The 21166-nt window shown below is 33.6% G+C and overlaps 2 protein-coding genes across 2 annotated transcripts; one reads left to right on the top strand and one right to left on the bottom strand.

The window, feature by feature from the left end:
- Positions 1-1103: 1103 nt before the first annotated feature.
- LOC126699871 (protein GAMETE EXPRESSED 1-like) lies at positions 1104-3615 on the bottom strand. The gene is made up of 6 exons (XM_050397840.1): positions 3079-3615; positions 2283-2870; positions 2070-2196; positions 1775-1961; positions 1538-1685; positions 1104-1447 (listed from the first exon to the last, which is right to left on the bottom strand). Exons 1-6 carry the CDS (start codon positions 3555-3557, stop codon positions 1213-1215), a joined length of 1764 nt encoding a protein of 587 aa, XP_050253797.1. The 5' UTR covers positions 3558-3615; the 3' UTR covers positions 1104-1212.
- Positions 3616-18196: 14581 nt separating this feature from the next.
- Positions 18197-20289, top strand: LOC126698211 (uncharacterized). Its single transcript, XM_050395286.1, has 2 exons — positions 18197-18570; positions 19676-20289. The coding sequence occupies exons 1-2, from the start codon at positions 18285-18287 to the stop codon at positions 19990-19992; spliced, it is 603 nt and encodes a 200-aa protein (XP_050251243.1). The 5' UTR covers positions 18197-18284; the 3' UTR covers positions 19993-20289.
- Positions 20290-21166: the final 877 nt, after the last annotated feature.

Below are 21166 nucleotides of genomic sequence, written 5' to 3'. Positions count from 1 at the left end.
ATCCTATCATAGAAAATCGATCATTACGAATGTCTTAGAAATCACTGCTAACCATATTGATCATTTTATGAACAACATTCAGAGTGCCAAAAAATATATTTTAGAACTAAAATCTAAAAGAAGTACCCAATCAGCCATTAAAGGTCATAGGTAAGTCCTTTTTTTTCCCACACAAATATACATTTGGTTCCCAAAACTTGGGTTAGGTTCCATTTTTGTTCTTAAAAAAATTGTAAACATATAAAGTTCGTTCTTGTATAGCCTTTCTGTCTAAATTCTTGCTTAATTACATGGCAAAATTTGACAAAGCCACATGGCACTTTGTTATAGGCTTATAGAAACAAGGTCATCATAGAAAGACTTCTTAATATGTTTGCAATTTTTTTGAGGACTAAAGACAAACTTTTCAAGATATATTTAAAAAGATTTTTTTTTTTTGGTTTATATTATTATTTTATAATCTATATTTGGTTTTTATTTTTTAATAAAATGTTGGTTCATTTAGCTTTAACATAAAGTATTTTTTTATTATTATATAATTTTTAATTTAATTTAATTTAATTTTTTTCATATGATTTCAAAAAAACTTTTTCATACTTCAAATATATATATATATATATATATATAATTTTATTGATATAATATATGATAAAAGTTGGGTCTTAGAAGTTGTTATGATTGTATTAATAAGTGACTATCTCTTTTTTTTATATGACAAATGAACACTTTCATTAACCATCAAAATAATTTACCTTATATTAAACTTTATTACCAATAATTTACTCTACATAAAACTCTACTGCATATAGGAAACCTAGCTATGATTCGTACCAATAGTCTATTCCAACTAAGACTGTTATCTAAATTTATCTTATATATATATAAACGTTTTAGGTTTTAGATTTTATCTTAATTGAGTTTTGAAGTAATCCTTGATAGAACTCTCAGCTAGCCTTCACCATGAAAGGCAAATATTTTCTGCCTTTGGAAATTTATAACTAACTTATTTTTACAAAGAAAAACCCCTAGCGTGAATCAAATAGTTAAATTTCATTTATAACTATATAATTCAGTAGTAAGTGTTTTTTTTTTAAGTACCCTACTTTAGCCTGATAGCTCCAATACATCCAAGTTCTTCCCAAGGGTACTAGAATGGGTACTGCTATTGAATTCTTGTTTGAATTTATTTGTCACCAGAGGGAGAAAAAAAAATCAATGACAGCGGCCACGAAGATTGTATTTTCTAGTAGCTAAAGAGGTAGCATTTGAACTCTCTCCAGTATCTTTTTCTTTTGAAGGCAAATAGTCAGAATCCTTGAGATTATCTATGCCATCCTGTATCTCCGTGTCTATCCACTGAGACCAGTCTACATCGCTATCTGTATCCCAAGACTTAACCTTGTTGATCAGATCTTGTAGCATCTCATAATTCAATCTCTCAAAGTCCCTGAAATTTGGTGAAGGTGCTTCCTTTATATGTTGAATAAAAAATTGGATCAACCTAAATTTTGCTTATATCAAATCGTTTTTTACATACCTGTATGTAATAATGGCATGTATAATCTGTACAGAAGCAAGAATCGCGAAGAACGATCTAACTTGGTTGATCATCCATGTTTGTTGGTCAATAGCCTTTGGCACAAATCGAAGTATAGCAAATTCAATTAAGAATGTAGCACATAGACCTGTGAGAAAAATTCATTAACATTCCAGCTTTTGTAAGAAAAAATATACTTCTATACATATTTTAGAGTACAAAGGCAAATACACCTACCAATATAAAGCTGAGGTCTGACGTTGTATGTTGGCTTTGTACTGGTGAGCATGTAGAGTATAAATATTGATATAGAGTACATAAAGGCAGCTTTGATTAATCGTGATTCGAGCAGTAAGGCATTGTGCAAGGCAAACAGCTTATCTAAAGCAAGAAACATTGTTGCTTGCTTTTGTTCAAAAGCTTCCTGCATAACACCAAATTGAATTTTAAGGATGAGAAACCAATTTGAGATTTGAGAACTTACACAGGTGACTGGATTACTTGAAAGATGCAAGTTAAATAAAAAACACACCTGAGCTGCCAATATAGACTTTGAGTTTTCAAACAGATGGTCATGGGATCGTTGAAGCTGTTCCTGTTGCTGAACAAGCTCTTCTTGCTGTTCACGGCCAAATTTAGCTAACTGTTGCAAGATACCCCTGAAGATTTCATATCAAATGACTCATTAGATAAATTACACATATGAAATATAAATTTACTTACTTGGCTCTACTGCCTATATTACCTGCTCTCTTCTAGTGCTTTGGACTGAAATTTGGACAGCAACTGAAGCCCCTGAAGTGCTTCAGATTGCCCCTCTTGAAGTTGTTTTTGCTTATCTAAGGAGATTCCAGCTATATTCCCAATATCATCAGCTTTGCTTTGCAGATTACTCATCTTCGTATACATTGCATCTCCCACTTTGCTTATCTTCTTCTCTATTTCACCAGTCTCATTTTGTAGATTGTGTATTTCCATACCAAGTTTATTGTGATACTCATGAATCATTGTCATCCCTTCTTCCAACTTTACCTTCATCTTTTCTTGCCCTTTCTGCAATTCCAATTGAGAAGCTGCAATCTTCTCAGATTGCTCAAAAACTAATTCTGACTGCTTCAATACTCCATTGATTTGATTGCTGACATTCTTTGAAGTTTGAGCCACTTGTTGAGTTTGTTGATCGATTTTACTTAAAGAGTCATGGATATCTTTTGAGCCCTGCAACAGATTCTCCGATTTCTCTTCAATGGTTTCTAATTTTTCTTCAGCATAGTTAGCCGATTTTACTAATTGATTTACCAATTTCTCTGTTTGAAGCCTGAAATAATTAGACCTGTAGATAAAACAAAAACAAAGTCAAAATTCAAATCAGATTTTGTATTTCCCATAACGTTTTTTGGTTTTTTCTATCTACATAGCAACAAGTCCCTTCTTAGAAAAACTCCACCCTCCCAACACATGCCAAGGCTCATCCAAAATTGTATAGAGATGATTTAAGAAAACGGGAAGCTAATTAAATAAGAAAAAAAAATATACTTAACTGTAACTGATGGCAAATAGAATTGGTTTCGAGGAAGAATTGACGGTAAGTATGAATGGCATTGGTATCTAGTTTTTCAAGGCATGCCTTCATTGGAGAGCTAATGTGGCATGAAGGAAAAGGAGGTCTTCCAGAGTCTTTCTGAAAGCAATTGCTAAGATCCCAAGCAAATCTCTTCCGCCTTTCATTGTCATCAGCAGTGATGTCGGAGCACTTGGCAAAAAGTCCTTGATATGCATCATACCAACAGGATTTTAAGCCAGTTAGTTTTGTTCTAGCATTGTTGACCCTTTCAATTCCTTTCTCATCATTGAGAGCATCCATAGAGAACTCAGCCACAACATCACCAGAAATTCCTAGAATCTTTGGAGGGTCATCACTAGATTGTTTCTCGGCATGTGAAGGAAACCAGGACCATGACAAACCAATGTTTGATCGTGAGAGGACCAACAGAAAAATAAGATACTTGTATTGGGCCATTTGGATTTCTTTCTCAGCTAAATTTTTTCTATTCCTTTACTTGATCAATGATCACCAATTTTGTGAAACCTACATTATATATTTCAATTAAGTATATCATTTATGCTTCCAGTGCATACAAGCTTGCAGAGCTGTAAGTATATGTGTAATAATTATAGAATAAGATAAAGAGAGTAACAAGATTTAAAGTGCTAGAAAAGGAAACTTGAGTATCCCAATATGATTCACAGAGTTGGAAAAAGAAAAATAATGAATAAATTGCTTAATCAGAAAATCCCAAGATAGCTGACACGAAAGAATATAGGCAAGTTCATCTGCAATCCAGCTACAAAATAAAATAAAATAAAAGTTTTCAACCAATTAAAATGCAAAATTATTCACAAAAACTTAAGACTTCCCCATGGTATAATCTCTAAAAATTGTTTGACCTACTGCATTAATTTTCCTGATTGTCTTTAGATTTCCTGACGCATTGTAGTTTAGTATCCAGACTCCAGAAAGCACAACTTTTTGCTAAACCCAGAAAACACTACTTACTATCCATGTAATCCAAAAAGAAAAAGAAAAAGAGAAGAAGTTAAAGAGTGAAAAATACAAATCAGTCTAATAATCTTTTACCTTGCAGTATAAACAATTCAACAAAAGGTTCTCATGGTTTATGAATTTGAGATACGTGTAACGATGTGATCAATCCCAGAACATCATGGGTTCTAAACATACATCATGCCATACAAAGTAAACAGATAATTACAAAGAAACTTCTTTTTTTTTTGGTTTTTGTTTTAAAAGGAGAGATACATTGATTAAGATTTTTGTATAACTGACCGAAGAATGTGAAAAGCCAATTTATTAGTTAAATGAAAATTAAAGTTCCTTTATTATTTGTACTCTATCAGCCCATGTCCCGTGCGATACGCAGCTAAATTTATGAGAACCATTCATTCGCATTGGCATGCGAAATCTTGTTCTCTTACAATTCTCTGTATCACGGATAGTTACTATGTCATTAAAATTTTTACTCCTACTACTTCCACGGTCAAAGTTCATTGAGGATTTCATGTATATAAAACACATCTTCTTGACCATCATTTTCTTGCATATAATCATACACCTCCTTTGGCATGCAAGTCTTGTGGTGTCCATTTTCTAATGGACACCATTTACCTCCAAGCTTGTTTGGAGGAAAATTCCTTCAACCTCTTACGTGAAGATTGAAAAGACCATCCATGTATACTTTTAGTCACATAACCTTTTTAACAAATCATGTAATTTTTTAAATAATACATGTAGATGGTTGATTATAAAAAAAGAAAAAAGAAAAAATTACATGTAGATGGCCTTGTGAATTGCTAATTGGAGGAGATTTTACCACACTAGTTTGGATAATAACTCGGTCATTTTTTAATTGCCCCCCCCTCCCCCAAATACTCTGCTTAAATTATTAGAGGATTTTGTCAATGTTTCAAACAACTAATTTGGGACCTAGTATCAAGGATGGTTGGTTGGAGCTATGTGATGGTCTTTTGCAAAATTGGAAAGCTGGACATCACACCACCCTCACCGGCAAAGCAAAATCAAGACTTACTGGTCCATTAGGGAACCTTCTCAATTGAACAGTCAAAACTAGGGAAATTCAGAGATCACCAATGCAGCATAGGAAGCTTTAAGACAAGTCATTGCTCCACTTTACCTCTTTCTAATCGCTTTCCTTTACAGGTTATTTTGTGTCATTGTATTTAAATTTGAACAATTTCACTTTTGGTCTGTAACCTTAGCCCTGATAAGTTTCGAACTACAGATATACCACTTGAGCACTGGGGGCAAACCTTGGCTCTTAGGACCTTTTTTGGAAGGGGGAATTAGTCCATCAAACGCGTCAATAATAAAGAAGCAGAGGTTTGAATGGCAAAGAAAGCTTAAAGGTCTAAGACCAATTTTAGCGATAACACAATAGAACAAGAATTGATGATACTAGCTGAGAGGAATAACTTATTTGATTGTCCACTAATACTAACAGGACATTGTGTCTCTTCGTGTCTCAACGTTCAGTTAAGCTAATCAGAGCACAAACCACTGTTAGTAGTTAAGGCAGATAAAAAGAAGCCAAAATCGAAGGACAGATCACTCTCAACCACTGTTATCATTTCACTTGCATTTTTCATTATACCACACTTAAGGCCTAGTTTTTCTCCACTAATAAAAAACCATATTGTGCAGGAAAAATCTGGAGGGATCCCAATTTGTACCACTCAGTTTAGCCCTTAACAAGCTGAGTAACGATCCCAATTCATCCATGCTTATCAAAGAGCATTGTGGGGATATGATTGAGATTAAAACATAGCTTGCAAAGGATTGAGGTACAATGAGGCATAAAGGGTGAATGAAGGTCTAGCTTCATACGAGCCTCGAGTGCAATCCTTCCCCTTATCTATTGGTACTATCTTACCTCCAGTGACCTTAAAGTGAGTGGGGAGACAAGCAAGAAGTTGCATACATCCATACCAGGACAAATCTTGGTCTTATTATTATCTTTCAAACAAGAGGACGCCTGATCTATCTATTGGTTGAGCATGGAAGTACCCTTTAGACCCAGGCTCAAAGGCAGCACTTGCCTATACAGGGGCAAAATTCAGTCTTGGTGTTCCTACATAGACAAAGAGACTGTCTTCGAATGTGATGATCCTTTGAATGTGATGATGTTCTCCTAAAGCCAAATGCGAAAATTGTGTATGCCCACAGGTGCAAAATTTTGGTCCATTGAGTTGAACCTTCTGCCTCCTAGACTACTTGGGCACCAAATTCTCTTTGAGAACATTTTTAACAGCAGTTGAGTTTGCATGTTTTTATTGGTTCTCATTTGACATTTTAAACATCATTTTATCACCCACCATTTCTAAATTTAAACCTCCAAAATTGTGAAATATTTTGTGAAAATTTGTGGACTACAGACTTGTTTATTCTTGTCTTTCCTTTACCCTAATATCACCAATACAAAGGAAAGGACTGCCAAATGATTTAGTACCTGCTCAATTCAAGAAGCCAACAAATTCTTATCATCATTTGGCTTGCACCTGATCCCTACAATGTCATGGGACTGGATATGCCACAACAAGGCCCCTCTTATACTCATTCTTCTAATGGAAGAGCGTGAACTACTACTGCTTGCCAACCGCCAACAGTGCCCAATACATGTTTGGTTTCAAGCACTTTTCACCTCAATATTTTTTAAGGAATTATTCTTCTTTAATCTCATTTATAACTTTATTTAGACTCACCATCCCCTCCCCTGGTCCTGACCTCCCCTCTTCATGTTCTCGTTTTCAAGAAACACACACTGTCACCCCGGTACTCCAGTAGATCATTCATGGAGGTAGTATTTGGTGTACGTAGCTGGATATATAAATATAACATCTATCTCACATGGATTGAGTCCAAGCTTGTGGGGTCCACATTCATGCGAGAGAGATGCTAATATATATACCCCTAACACAAAATGAAAAAAAGTTCCATCATTTATGAGAGTTACAAACATGCGTTAGAATACTACCTCATGGTCATGGTTCATGTGTTGAAACAAGGAATACTGAGAGACCAACGTTGATAAGATGAATGTTGAGTTTCTTGGGGGGGGGGGGGGGGGGGGGGGGGAAAGAAAAGAAAGAAAAACTTGGGTTTATAAAATGTACAGTGTTGTAAATAATTATAGCTTCCCGTTTATGAGAAAAAACATGAACCAAAAAGTTTTCCCCACAATAGACATTGCTTGACTCAACTGCTTATAAGGATTATCCTTTAAGAGTTTCAAGCTGAATCATATTTTCAAAATTAATGGGAACAATGCAACATTTATACTGCGGATGACTGAAACCTTCTTTGTCAATACCATGTATATAAATCGTTTGATAATTTATTTTTTTCATCTTACCGGCAGATATTTCAGTCTTCAGAGAGAATTTTTTGGTTTTGAATCTAGCTATGTGTGTGTTTTGATCTCAAATTATAATCTGCAAACCACTAAAGTGATGGCACCTAAAAACTCTTAATACATTTCAATTGACCTCAATTGGTCAATTGTCCTCTATTGCTTTGTTAATTCTTTTCATTTTCAAGCACCCATTGGCATAATCAGGATTCAAACTTCAAAATTTAAAGAAACTAAGATTAAGGTATAGGGAAGATTAAAAGTGTGGGGATGTTAGGGAAAAAGAGGTTGATTTGGAGAGACTACACAATTAGGTGGCAAGAAGTAGAGCCACATCTCTAACTTTTGTCCATGATGTGAACCTGACTTGAAGCCAATACAATTGGACTAGCACCTTGCCTTTTCCCCATGTGATGTCGTTTGTTTGTTACCACACTTTTAAGGCTTCTAATAAAATGTTTCATGGACAAGACCACTTCCTTATACATTTCCAAAAAAAAAAAAAAGAACATGTTTCACAGACAAGACCAAAACCAAAAAAAGGTTCGCAGACACCCAATTACATTTCTTTCTCCCTTTTCCATTTATTTGTATGATTGTATTAACCTATCTCTTTCTACAAAATATGTGTCCATGACCATGAGAGAGTGAATGCATGCACTAGTCACAACCTGTGGGGAGCACAAGTTTGAAACTATTATTATTATTATTTTTTAAAGGAAAATTTTGCTAGGGCCTGGAGGACCCTCGGGAAGCTGTTCCAAAAGTCAAAAGTGGATGGTCTCATTTATGATGTGATATTTTGTATCACTAAATAACATCCCACTCGGTAATTTCCAAACTTATGGAGTTTACTCATGTGAGTGGGTTGTTGTATATTCCTGTAATACAAAATAAAAATTTTCATTTGTTAAAATGTGAATTGTATTTTGAATTGATTTTTTATTTTTGTGTATGATGTATCCTATATCATATGATACGACAAACACTTTATAAGACTAATTTAAAAAAATTATAGATATAAATATACAAAATGTATGTTTTATACTTTATATATATGAATATATTCGAGTAATAACTTTTTTTTTTTGGTTGAGAAAAAAATGGTAAAAGGGGCTACTTGAGTTGGTGTTTTCTATTTGGACGTGACTATAGTGACACTCTACCTGCTTGACTCGGGCTTGTAGGAGCAAGGCTTGTGGGAGTAGAGGATCCAGACAAGAACGCTAGTGAGCATGGATCAAGAGAATGTAGTTATTTCCTAGGCACTTCTCATTGTGGGATTCGAACTTGGGACTTGAGGTCCCAAACTCTTAGGAGTGAGCCCATGACTACTAGACCAACCACCCCTAGTGGTAACTAATGACTAATTAAATCATCACTCATGTAATAATACACATGCTTTGAGGCTCTTCTATTTTTTGTTTTTTTGGTAAAAGTTAATAATTTGAATTTATTATAATTTGGGATTACTACATTTTTCAATCACAAAAAAACCTAAGAGTATGATGAGTAAATTATTTCATCCAAAACGCAGACCATTCATCACACCCTAAGTATTCATGTGATTGAAAAATGTAATAATTTCAAATTATAATGGATGCAAATTATTAACCTTTACAAAATAAAAATAAAAATAAAAATAAAAGAGCAATTTGAAAACCATCAGGAGAGTGGTCTTGTTTTGTAGGTAATGTTTTAGTGGGAGTTAAAGATGTATCTACTTATCAAAAAAAAAAAATGTATATATCTATTTAGTTTTTTTTTTTTTTTTGGATAACTAATAGTTTTTTTTTTTTTTTTTTGATATTTAGTTTTGTTTTTGGATAAACACATGGGATGTTTTTTTTAAGGAAAAAAATAGCAACAACGTGGGTTGTTTAACTTATTTTTCTATTACCATTGGTGTGCTGGTTACTTCACAAGTATAAGTGCTTGTGGGGTATGAGGAGCAAAGGTCGGGGTTCAAGTCTCTAGGAGGGAGTTTCACACATATATACACTTAGATTAGGCTAGAGTAGAAATTCTATCTTGTATCAAAAAAAGAAAACTTATTTTTCTATTAAAAAAAAAACAATAAATATATAGTTACTTTGAAGAAGTGGGTTAGTGGAAGAGTGATCCTATTTTATAGGTAATGTTTTAGTGCAAGTTAGACATGTATTTTTACCAGACTATCCTTTAGTTTTGTCTCTACTTAAATCTAGGGGTGTAGGGGTATTTTGGAATATAAAAAAAAAAAAATCCGGTTCAAACAGGAGAAGTCTCTTAAATAATAGTATAAATAAAGCTAGTATAGATAAAGCTAACTAAATAAATGAAATTAAAATAAATTTATAACATCCAAATTCAAATCGGTCAAACTCAAAATAGATAACACATAATACATTCTTAATGAAAATACATTTTTGGTCTCTACATTTTGGGCTTATTCTCATTTTGGTTCCTAAATTGATTTTGCGCCTACCTCTGTTACTAAAAACAGAAAATCGTTTCTATTTTGGTCCCTACTGTCAACCCACTAATAGAAAAGTCCTATGTGATAGATGAAGTGTATATGTGGCATGTTAGATGCTGGCATGGTTAATAAAATAATATTTAAAAATTTTTATTAGCATTTTTCTCTCTTTTAAAAAATGCCATATTAGAATTTTAATTTTAAAAAACACGCCAGAAAAAAATGAAATAAAATCTAAACTTATGACTTTTTTAGAAATAAAATCTAAACTTATGACTTTTTTAAAAATAAAATAAAGTAATTAATTTAATTTCCTTTTCTTTTCTTTTCATTATTATTTTGGAAGAAGATGTTCTTCGTGTTCATCATGTTCTTCCCAGAACATGACTATTCATGTTCTTGAAACCCAGTAAACCAAGCAAACCCATCAAAACAGAAGATCAAAACAGTGAAACCAAAACCAAAACAGAAGCCACCAATTTGAAATTAAATTGATCAAACCCATATGAAAAAAATTAAAAACCAATCAAACCCATATAAGACTAAAACCAAATCAAACCCATCAAATCCATATGAAACCAAAACCAAATCAAAACCATCAAACAGATCAACCCATCAAAAGCAAATCATACCCATCACCAATCTCAACCTCACCCAGCACCATTGAGTTCTCATATCAAACCTACTGCCGATCAACCCATCAAACCCATCGCTGATTAGCCCATCCACCACCACTGAGTTCCCAAATCAAGAAACTAAAACATTAGATCTTCATAAGACCAAACTCCATAGGAGAAAGAGAGAGGAAGCTCCACCTCGTGCATATCGAGGAGAGAGAGAGAGAATGATTTAGGTCGAGAGACCATGCTTCCCATCTCTTCTTTCAATTAGTGCTGCGAACTCCTTTACACTGGACCTCTTAACCTTCTAACTTTTTTCAGATTTCATTTCAGTCCTCTAACTTTGCTTTCGTTCATTTCAGTTGTCTAAGTTTCAGATTTATTCAATTAAGGTCTTTCTGTTAACTTTTGTTAAAATTTTTAGGAAAAAAAAATCTGAAAAATATTTTTCAATCATTAATTGAATTTTTTTAATTTAAAAAATTTGAAGAAAAATTTATAAAATTGAAACATTAACCACAACATATAACAAAAGTTGATAGAAAAGTTTTAATTGAATAAACTTGAAAGTTAAAGGACTGAAATGAATAAAAGTAAAGTTAGAGGATTGAAATGAAACCTAATGAAATTTAGAGGGCCAGTTTTGCATTTTACCCATTTTCTTTTTTATGTTCAAATTTTTATGTGGCTACTGGGAAGCTTCAAGTTTACGTGGCTACAAATACTTGAATAAATTAAAACAAATAATCACCTTTTCTTTTATGTGGCTACTGGAAGCTTCAATTTCCTTAAAAAAATTGAGAGGAAATTTCTTGTGGGCTACCAAATTATGTGAATATTTTTTAATTTGTTTTCATTGTTTTGAGATAAGCTTTTTTTCTTTTTTCTTTTTTCTTTTTGGGTTTATTTTAAAGGAAAAAAGAAAAAGATTTGAAAAATAAAATTTATTATTATTATTATTTTATTAGCTAAATCAGTATTTATTGTGCCAATAGTGTACTCCGTTTACCATGTAGGATTTTTTTGTTATTGGGATGATGACAGGACCAAGACGAAAACAATTTTCTATTTTCAGGGTCTGAGGTAGGCGTGAAATCAATTTAAAAAGCAAAATGAGAAAAAACCCAAAATATAGGGACCAAAAGTGTATTTTCACCTTTATTCTTTCTCATCATATTCTATATCTTGCTTAATCTACTTCATCTTCATGGTGAAAGTCATTGTTATCATGATTTTTATCATCAAGCAATTTAAGTTTTTTATTGACATATTCTTCATCATCTCCAATATTTACAATCTTTAATTTTAATAATTATTTTTCTTTATATTTCTTTTTGGCATTCTAATTCCTTAGATTTATGTATAAAAATCATTATATTGTCATTTAAAATATATTCAAAGTATTGAAAAGAAATTTGTAAATGTGAAAGTGAAGTGTAAAGTGTGATCAAATTTTATAAGAGAGATAGAAGAAAAAAACTCATGGATGTTATCTTATTTGGCCTAATCAAGTAGCTAGCCCAATAAAATTGTGTTAAAAATAAGTTTAACAATTTGTTGAATTTAACTCAAAGCACAAATTTGAACAAAAATACACAATTTAAACTCGCATGTCTATATATTATGGGATACATATAATTCATACAATAAGTACCTATGTATTGTATGAATCATGAGCATAAACGATATGTACCTACGACATAATATTTTTTTCCACACGATACGATATGTGTCATACAACATTAATAACTATGTTCAAATGGTCTAGATGTGTTAAATGTTGCATGTAACATTCTCTCACATGAGGATGAATTCTACACTTGTGGGGTCCACTCCCAAGTGAAAAAAGATTGTATGTTAAAATAATAAATTTTGAAAGGACCCTTTAGTTATGGGATCGTATCATAGGTATTTTCTCATTCTTTTTAGTTGTTTACACGAGGGTTGTCCAAGATTAACCTAGACTCAAAAAAGTTTTTTGATCAAAAGTCAATCAAATTAAGAACCGCTCAATTTGTGCAGATAGTAGTTGACGATCGGTGTAGGGCTTCCAAATCAATCAACATTGGGTTAAGTGGCGGTTTTCTTCTCCTAGATATTTGACTCCAATCAACTGACTATATATTATTGTCATTTGTCCATCTTCGATGTTTCACAACTCTTTATAGTGATGAAAGTGATAAATTAGGCAAAGATCTCACTAGATTTGGTGAGATTTCTGTAAGATCTGGTGAGATCTTCGTTGATTGGAGGCGATCTCCCCTAGATTTGGCGACTTTGACTAATCTGACTGTTTAAAATTTGAAGCTCTTTTGGTCTGCGATTCACATCTATCGGTCAACAGTGGGTCTTAAATTCCAATAACTAATACAGTTGGGTTGGGTGGTGGTTTGTTGGGCAATTTGACTGAACCCAACTAGTAGAGACCCATAGTTTATACTTGTCACTATGTGTTGTTGTTGTTTGTTTGTTTTTTAATTTTTTTTTTTTTTTTTTTTTGCATTTTTGTGTGTGTGTGTGTGTGTGTGCGCTAAATACTTGTCACTAACGTTTACTAGCTAAGAAACGACACTACAAAAAGATGTTTATTATTGGCAATATTCTAGTTAGCTTAACTGATAAAGTCTTTGATAGTTATATAAGAGATCTGAGGTTCAATCCTCGCTTATACCAAAAATTGATTAGTGCTTTAGTCTAATGATAAATAGCTATCATTAGGAACAGATGCCATAGCAGGTTGAAATTCTCTTAAAAAAAGGGTTAATAATAACATAAAAAATGTTATAAAAAAATAAAAATTATCTATAAAAATACCATAAAAATTAATAACAAAATCATTCTAATTACTCATGAAAGTTAAATAATAATTACAAAAAGGAATCATAAAGACCTCGGCGGTAAAAGATTTCCATTCTCTTAAAAAAAAAAAGAAAAAGAAAATCCTAAATCATTGTCGTTCCGTTTCCGGTCCGGTCCTTGTTCCTTGAGAAAAAACTACAGTGTTACATACTATTATATATTTCTAAAGGATTTTACCTATTAAATTCTATAATTACTATCTTATTACATAAAAATATGTTCACTGATAAGAACAACCCCTTTAATAGTTACTCATCAAAAACACACCGTCAATAGTTGACTCGACTTTTGAACTACCAAATTCGTTATTCACTTATTTGACTAGATTCTTAAATCATTAGGGAAATTTGTAACATCAAGGCATAAGTTCCAATCATCGCACTAGAAATTATTTTCCTTGGAAATACACATGGCAACTAGCTTTTTGGAGAATAGTGAGGAAAACCAAAACCAAATGTTATGTTCATAAATATAACTTAAAAAAGAGAACTGCTACCGTTTACAGCATTTTTATAATATTTTCACAATAAATTATAAGTGGTAAGTTGTTATTGGATTTAATTTAAATTAATCCACAACTTAATTTATTTTTTTTGCCTTTCCATAACGTTCTCTCATTTAAAATTTATTATGAAAATATTGTAATATCTCATTTTTTTAATTATAATAAAAGTCTCCACCTTTTACAAATTACAAGATTCATGTCTAAAAGCACCCTGCCTATTTTTTTTTTTTTTTTTGATGGTTATCCCTGCCTATTTCTGAACAGCCACTTTGTCATTTGAGCTACTTTTTTACCTTACAACAATAGCCTTATATTTTTGCGCCTTAGAATCAAGTGGGAGTCGAAAATATTGACCAATTGACCTAACCCACAATCCCATCAACATTTGTATGCAATGCATGCCATGAGGTGCCCTGCTCTTGTCTTGACTAAAAAGTTAAAATCACTTTCACATTTAAAACTAGCTAAATCGACTATACGCGTGAGCACCAATATACATACAATTGCTCCATCACCAATTGCTTTCGCTCCATAAATATCAACGTTTTTGCCCACCCCCTCTTCCCCTCCTAGGGAACCAATTACGTAGTTTGTGCCCACAAAGAAAAAAAAATCACATGGCAACCTATATGATAGCCCACCAGTAAAATTCTAACTCTAAGACTTATTAAAGGAGCTATTGGTCTATCAAATTTCTAAGGTGTCTTACGGGCATAGAAAGAAATAGTCTAGTCTAAGACTAGGAGCCTAGGATAAAACTTTCTTATATATAACAAAATGGAGGTATTAAGGCACACTAATGTAGACATAATTGATGCTGAGGACTTTCTTATATAGGGTCATGTTAACGAGTGCCGTACGGCATTGGTTAAGAATCCATTTTAAGAAAGTTTTAACATCACTTTTATGAGAAATGAAAAAAACTGTTAAAAAATTAATTGTTTTTTTTTTTTTTTTTTTTTTTTTTTTCATAAAAATTTTCTTTAATTAGATTCTTAACCAATGCCGTACGACACTTGTTAATATTTCCCTATAAGAAAATGGAGGTATTAAGACACACTAATCTTTACATAATTGATGCCAAGACAGATAGTGACCATATGAGTAATCCGCCACCTAATCTATATTGTATATTTGTGAATATACATGCATGTTGTAATATATGAATGATTGTTTGAGTGAGACTAGGGGTGTCCATGGATCAATCTGGATTGGGTTTCTGCCCAACTTACAATCAACTCGACGAAATCGGGTGGAGGAAGTTCAAACGCGCTGTCGATCGACAAGGGAGCCGAATTTGAGCAGTTGGAATCACTCCGGAAAGCATTCAGTTCAGTCGAAACTATCCACAGTGGAAAAATCCAGCCAAAATAGTTTATTTTAGACGAAATTTTGCTAGATCTTGGGGGATCTAGTGAGATCTTGCTAGATCTAGTGAGATTTCCATCATATTTGGCTAAGATCTCACTAGATTCGGTGAGATCTCACAAATGCGGCATAAATCTTGTTGGATCTAAAGTATTTTGACCAAAAACTCGTCGAAAAAAGCTTGAATCGCCGAATTTTGGTAAGTTTCATGGTTGGGTTGGTTGAGGCATGCTTTAGAGGAGAGAACCTGCCAATTGACCCACCTGACGGTTTATGGGATCTGTAACTCGCAACCAACCACTGGAGCTCTCAGGTTAGTTGCGGGTGGGTTGGTTTCGATCGGGTCCGGTTGGTTAGGTTAGGTCTGGGTTTGGGTGGACACCCCTAAGTGAGACCAAATGGGATGTAGGCTAGCACAAGTGAGCATGAGCTTATACAAATGACCTTAAGCGAAGGGTTGCTTAAAGGGTGCCTAAGGACCGCTTGAGTGAGGTCAAATTTGCATGAGCAAAATAATTGCACAATGTTTTTTTTTTTTTTTTGGGGGGGGGGGGGGGGGGGTGGGGGTGGGGGTAAAATTTTGTAGAAAAATAAGGGAAATGAGACTTTTTCAATCTCTAATGGATAGCTAAGGCTACGTTTTAAAGGGCTTAAAAGTGACGTTTCCAAGTGTTTGTTCAAAGTCAACTCATTACTTATAATAGAAATCCAAATTCAGTTATTTATAGAGTTATGGGTTTAATGGTATTTACAGCATATATTGATTTTGATAATTTTGGTAACATTTGAGAGAAATTTATAGGATTCTCCAAGTTTGATGCTTTATTTGTTTCCTATAGGTGATTTTTTTGGAACCCTTTGTAAAACTTTTTTTTTTTGGAAATAAAATAGATAGAAGACACTTAGAATAGAAAAGGAGATAGTGGAAAGACAAAACTTACAAATACCTTCTTAAAAAAAAGATTAATTCATGCCTATAAACTTACATCAAATTTGAATTGATATTCCCTAAAAGACAATGATATGTTTACACATTAATTGTTCATGTAAAGTGTATGATTTTGTACACATATATTTTTTCTACAATGTAAAGTGTACATGAACAATAAATGTAAAAACATAATTTTCATTTTCTAAATTTCCTAACCTCCTCTCTATCTCTAGTTCATGCTTTATATTGTTATAGGGTACCATCAGGTAAATGCCTCGGGACTTGGTAAGTTGGTATGTGACATTATTAGTAGGCTTTTTATTTTTGGCAGTTCCCACGTATCGGTAAGTTTCCAAATCCAAGAAGATAGTGGAGCTTGTGAAGCATGTGGAATGAGGCTGTGGTTGAATCATTCTTCTGTTGCGTGCTTGATAAATTCATAATTTCTTAAAGATACTTGACTTACTACTTGAGGAATGGGTTTAAAGCTTTTATGTAACGATGTTTACCAAGCAATACTTTATTTTTCGTACAGTTACTTTCATTGGGCAAGCAAAGCCCATTCCTTAAATTCATTGATATCCTTATAGTATATCCCTGGTTCCCCACCAATCATCCTCGTTTTTTTGTCCCTTGGAATTGGGGGCCTTTCATCCTTATTTTCATAACCGAGCCTTCAACAAGTGCATCAGGCAGTTTATCTTTGTTTCCCTTATTGTGACGTGAAATAATAAATCAAAAAGTTATAATTTTTAATTTTAAAAAGAATAATGATAGTCACATAGTTTTTATTAGACACTTATTTTATACATGGCTACATATTTGAAATTATGAAGGTGTTTGGTTGTGTTGTTTAAACAACGAAAGTTATTGTTTAAACAACACAATCAAACATTTTTTTATCCATACGTATTTCTACAATACAACATGTATTTTCACAATACTTTTTCATCCACACGTATTTTTACAATACTTAAACAATGTTGTTAGAACAACATTACAAAACAGGCCTATGTTTTTTAAAACATGATTTCAAAATATAGTGGGTACGAAGTGTATTAGAGAATCTGTAATATGATTTTCCGCGTTAGAAAATGACTTAAGGGCTAAAGTAGTACAATCTTAATGTCTATTTCTACCTATTACTAGACGTGGCAAAACGGGCGGGTCGGGTCGGGTCGGGTTCGGGTCGGGTCAATCGGGTTTGCGGGTTAAACGGGTCACGGGTCAAAATGGGTCATTTTTAAAACGGGTCAATCGGGTTGCGGGTCAAACGGGTCGCGGGTTGAGTCGGGTTGTGAGTCGGGTCGAGTTGACCCGTATTTTTCAAACAATTTTTTTTTTTTTTTGAAATAGATGCAATCTGTCAATTGTTTATGAGTTCCTTAATTGTGATTAGATTCTCACTAGTGATATTGTTACCAATTACCACTAAACACTTGAATTGATACCCAAATTTGGTGCAACTCCTGTTCCAGCTTTCTAGAAACTAATCTTGGTATAATCTTTAATCTATTTAAAGTAGGAAGAGAAAATAAAGGTGGCAAGTAAAAAATAACAAACTATAATGGAGTACATAACATATTAAGTAAAAAAGAATAAGTAAATATTTTATAAAAATTACACCTCAATCTAAATCTACTCAACATTGGTAAACGTGGCAAAATGTGCGGGTCGGGTTCGGGTTCGGGTTCGGGTCGGGTCAATCGGGTCTCGGGTCAATCGGGTCGCGGGTCAAAACGGGTCACGGGTTAAAACGGGTCATTTTTAAACGGGTCAATCGGGTTACGGGTCAAACGGGTTGCAGGTCAAACGGGTCGGGTCAAAACGGGTCTGACCCGTTTTGCCATGTCTACCTATTACTTTGTGTTAAGATTGATATGTTGGTGGGCCATGCTTATGATCTACATTTTCCCATACTATAAATGACCTACCCACTCTCAACCATATAATAATATAATATAATATTCTCACTTCTTATTCCCTTCCCTCCTTTAAATTCACCTTTTCTTTTTCTTTCACTTTGCTTTCTTCATTCTTCTTCACTCAGTCCTCAATCATAACATGAATAATGGGCACAGAGAGGAAAACTCATTCTGCTATTTCCATCCCAATGAAGTTGCTATAGGGGTCTGCCCCTTATGCTTGAATGAGAGGCTTCTAGTCTTGGCCTCAAAACAAGGCCACCATTCCTCATCTAGAAGCACCCGTAGAGCCCAAAGTTCCATGTACAAGAAGCCACCCATCACTCTTCCGAAGATCTTTGCTCTTGGCTCTTTTCTCAGTCGTCTCGAATTCAGGCATTGGAAATCTGATAACCCTGATCATGATGCCTCAACCAGTCAAGAAGGTATTGCTTACTATTACTACTACTGCTATCATCATTGCTTTTCTTACTAGTATTATTGTCAAAATTTCCATTTATTCATGTGGTCGCAAATATCCAGTAATATAATGAAATTTTATAGCCTAAACACCTAGTTTCTGTGTCTGTATACCTTAAATTATTTTGTTGTATAATGACAAAATTATGGTCAAACATGGAGTGGCAAACCTGGTATTAGTAGCAATTCTCTCTCTCTCTCTTTCTCTCTCTCTCTCTCTATTTGATTTCATGCTCTGTTGAAACCAGGTAATATATTATTATGTAAAATAGTTGGGAAATCGGGGTAGTGATTGTGAATAACTTTGTGAAGGGTTATTATATCTGATTCTTGAAAGTACAACCTTTGAGACTTATAAAAGAGCACAGTTGAAATTATTCATTTAGCCTCACAAACTAGGAGTTGCTGACAAAATTGTCAATAGGCTACGAAGTTTTATTGCTGTAACATAAAAAATAAAAATAAAACTACATTTACTTTGCTCTTGGATCATGAGCTCTGTCACTGATGTGATTATGTCATTTCCTATAGTCAATTCCTCTGTATATGAGTTAATATTTTTGATAGGAAAGAGTTAAAAAATAAAATAAAATTATGAAATAGAAGATACCTCCCGAGCCTCTGCAGGAACTACATTTGGGTACAAAAATATACTGTGTATTTTTTCTGTTGGTTACCACATAGCAGACGAATTTTTGTTTTGTTTTGTTGTTGCTAAAATACATTTTATCTCTTCGAACTTTGGTATTGTAAAATTATAAAAAAAATTTATTCTTTGAAATGCTCATCTTGTCCTTCAAAATTTATACTTTCCCTATGTTTAAAACAAAAGGCATTGTTTTGGGTAGCTAATGTTAAGTAGTTAATAGAACCTGAGAATTTGAGGGAGGGCCAAATTGATAGCAATTTGAAAATTCAAAGGTTAATTATAAGTTTTGAAACTTCATAATTTAAAATGACAAGCAAGTGAGCAACATCAATCTTAGAGAGGCTAAAATCATTTGTTTATTTTTCAGTCTTGTTTTGGCATTCTTTGGGACCTATTTTCACAGTCAAATTTAACTTTGGCAGATTCATTCATATCAATCAAGTTTGAAGATAATGGCGTGGGTTCATGGGAGAAGAACACACTGTCCAAGGTCTCTCTAGAAAATTACAACATAGCATGGGATCAAAGCTTGAGCAAGAAGTCCAATGAGGAGACTAAGACTGTGATAGAGCATGGGAAACCGCGTGTCTCACTTAGGTGGCGGAAGCGGATTGGACATCTATTCCAAGTCAACAGATGGAAGAGGTCCAACAAGGCCAACGTGGGCAGCAAGGTGGAGGGAGTCAAGGTGAGGAAGGGTTGGATAAGGACTCTGACAAAAAGAAAGACCGTGGAATAAAAAGAAGCTGTATAGAAAGTGACACATTGCTTTTCCTCGTCTATCATACCATATCAATCCAATTTGGTGGGTTTGGCTCAATGTTACTGTAAAGCTACATGTGTTTTGAGATTGTGCAAGTCAATACAGCTTTATCACTCTCTCAAAAAAAAAAAAAAAAAAAAAAAAAAATTCTTTTCATTTCATTTACTTTGGTATCTTGAGGGTCTTCTGTACTTTTATATCTTCTCTTTTTCATTTTTTTCAACGTGTACAGACTATATAATAGAAATGTTGAAATGTGCTTGGGTTTCACAATTGCATCACAAATGGTATATACCTTATACCTATTGATAAAAACATTTTTATACTTCCACTCCATACCAAACGCTGCAAAATCCATGTTAGAAGCACATAGTGGGAAACTATGGTGCACAAGGGTCCCATATGCACAGTGCTAGCTTGTCATATAGTTGTCTTGGTGCTATAGCTTGTCATATCTCTTGTTCCTTCTCTCAGAAACACTGCTCAAAATAAAAGTCTAAAGAGCAATCAAATGCTTTTAGCTTTCATAATTTTTGTCATGAATTAATAATGTTAATTTTGAATTCCGAATAAACTACTGCTCACGTGTTAATTCATAGAGCATGTGCAAATGGGTCGCTCGATTAGGCATTATTTGTTTGTTTAGTTATCCCCTTCGATGGGACAATTTGTCCCCATGTTAGCTCTAGCTAGCCAGGGGACCATTAATTTGCTTAGGACCGCAATGGAGGAAGGAAAAGCTTCATATGGAATGGACGAAAATGACAGGACATGAATCTTCACCCAACTTCATCAACAAACTGTACCAGATGAAGATGGTATAAATGTGGCTCTATTTGATTCATTGAATTACTTAGAAAGCCTTTATTTTTTTTTTGAGCATTACGACTATTGCAAACTAGCAATAGTGCTTCAAAAAAAAAAAAAAAAAAAAGGATTTGTACTCTTACTCAATAATGTAAATCCAATTGGGACCTTCACGATCATGTGGCATTCGTCATGGAAAATGACGTACAACACTATTATCTTTCTATGGCAAAGGCCCTCAAAAATAATGATGAGGATTGCACTTGCACCGACCTTAAACACTGAACCAAACAAGACAAATAAAAAGTTCAAGTAACCATGCAAATTAATCATTTATGAATTA

Source organism: Quercus robur, chromosome 9 (assembly GCF_932294415.1).
Source record: "Quercus robur chromosome 9, dhQueRobu3.1, whole genome shotgun sequence".
NCBI classification, from domain to species: Eukaryota; Viridiplantae; Streptophyta; class Magnoliopsida; order Fagales; family Fagaceae; genus Quercus; species Quercus robur.
Note: the sequence above shows the minus strand (reverse complement) of the source record. Positions and strands in the feature narration are given on the sequence as shown.

Excerpts from the sequence above, each read along its gene's own strand:
- LOC126699871 (XM_050397840.1), bottom strand. The coding sequence starts at position 3,557 with ATGGCCCAATACAAGTATCTTATTTTTCTGTTGGTCCTCTCACGATCA. Across the intron at positions 2,871-3,078 it reads TCTATTTGCCATCAGTTACA|GTCTAATTATTTCAGGCTTC; the intron begins GTTAAGTATATT and ends TTTTATCTACAG. Across the intron at positions 1,686-1,774 it reads CAGACCTCAGCTTTATATTG|GTCTATGTGCTACATTCTTA; the intron begins GTAGGTGTATTT and ends TTTTTCTCACAG.
- LOC126698211 (XM_050395286.1), top strand. The coding sequence starts at position 18,285 with ATGAATAATGGGCACAGAGAGGAAAACTCATTCTGCTATTTCCATCCC. Across the intron at positions 18,571-19,675 it reads TGCCTCAACCAGTCAAGAAG|ATTCATTCATATCAATCAAG; the intron begins GTATTGCTTACT and ends TAACTTTGGCAG.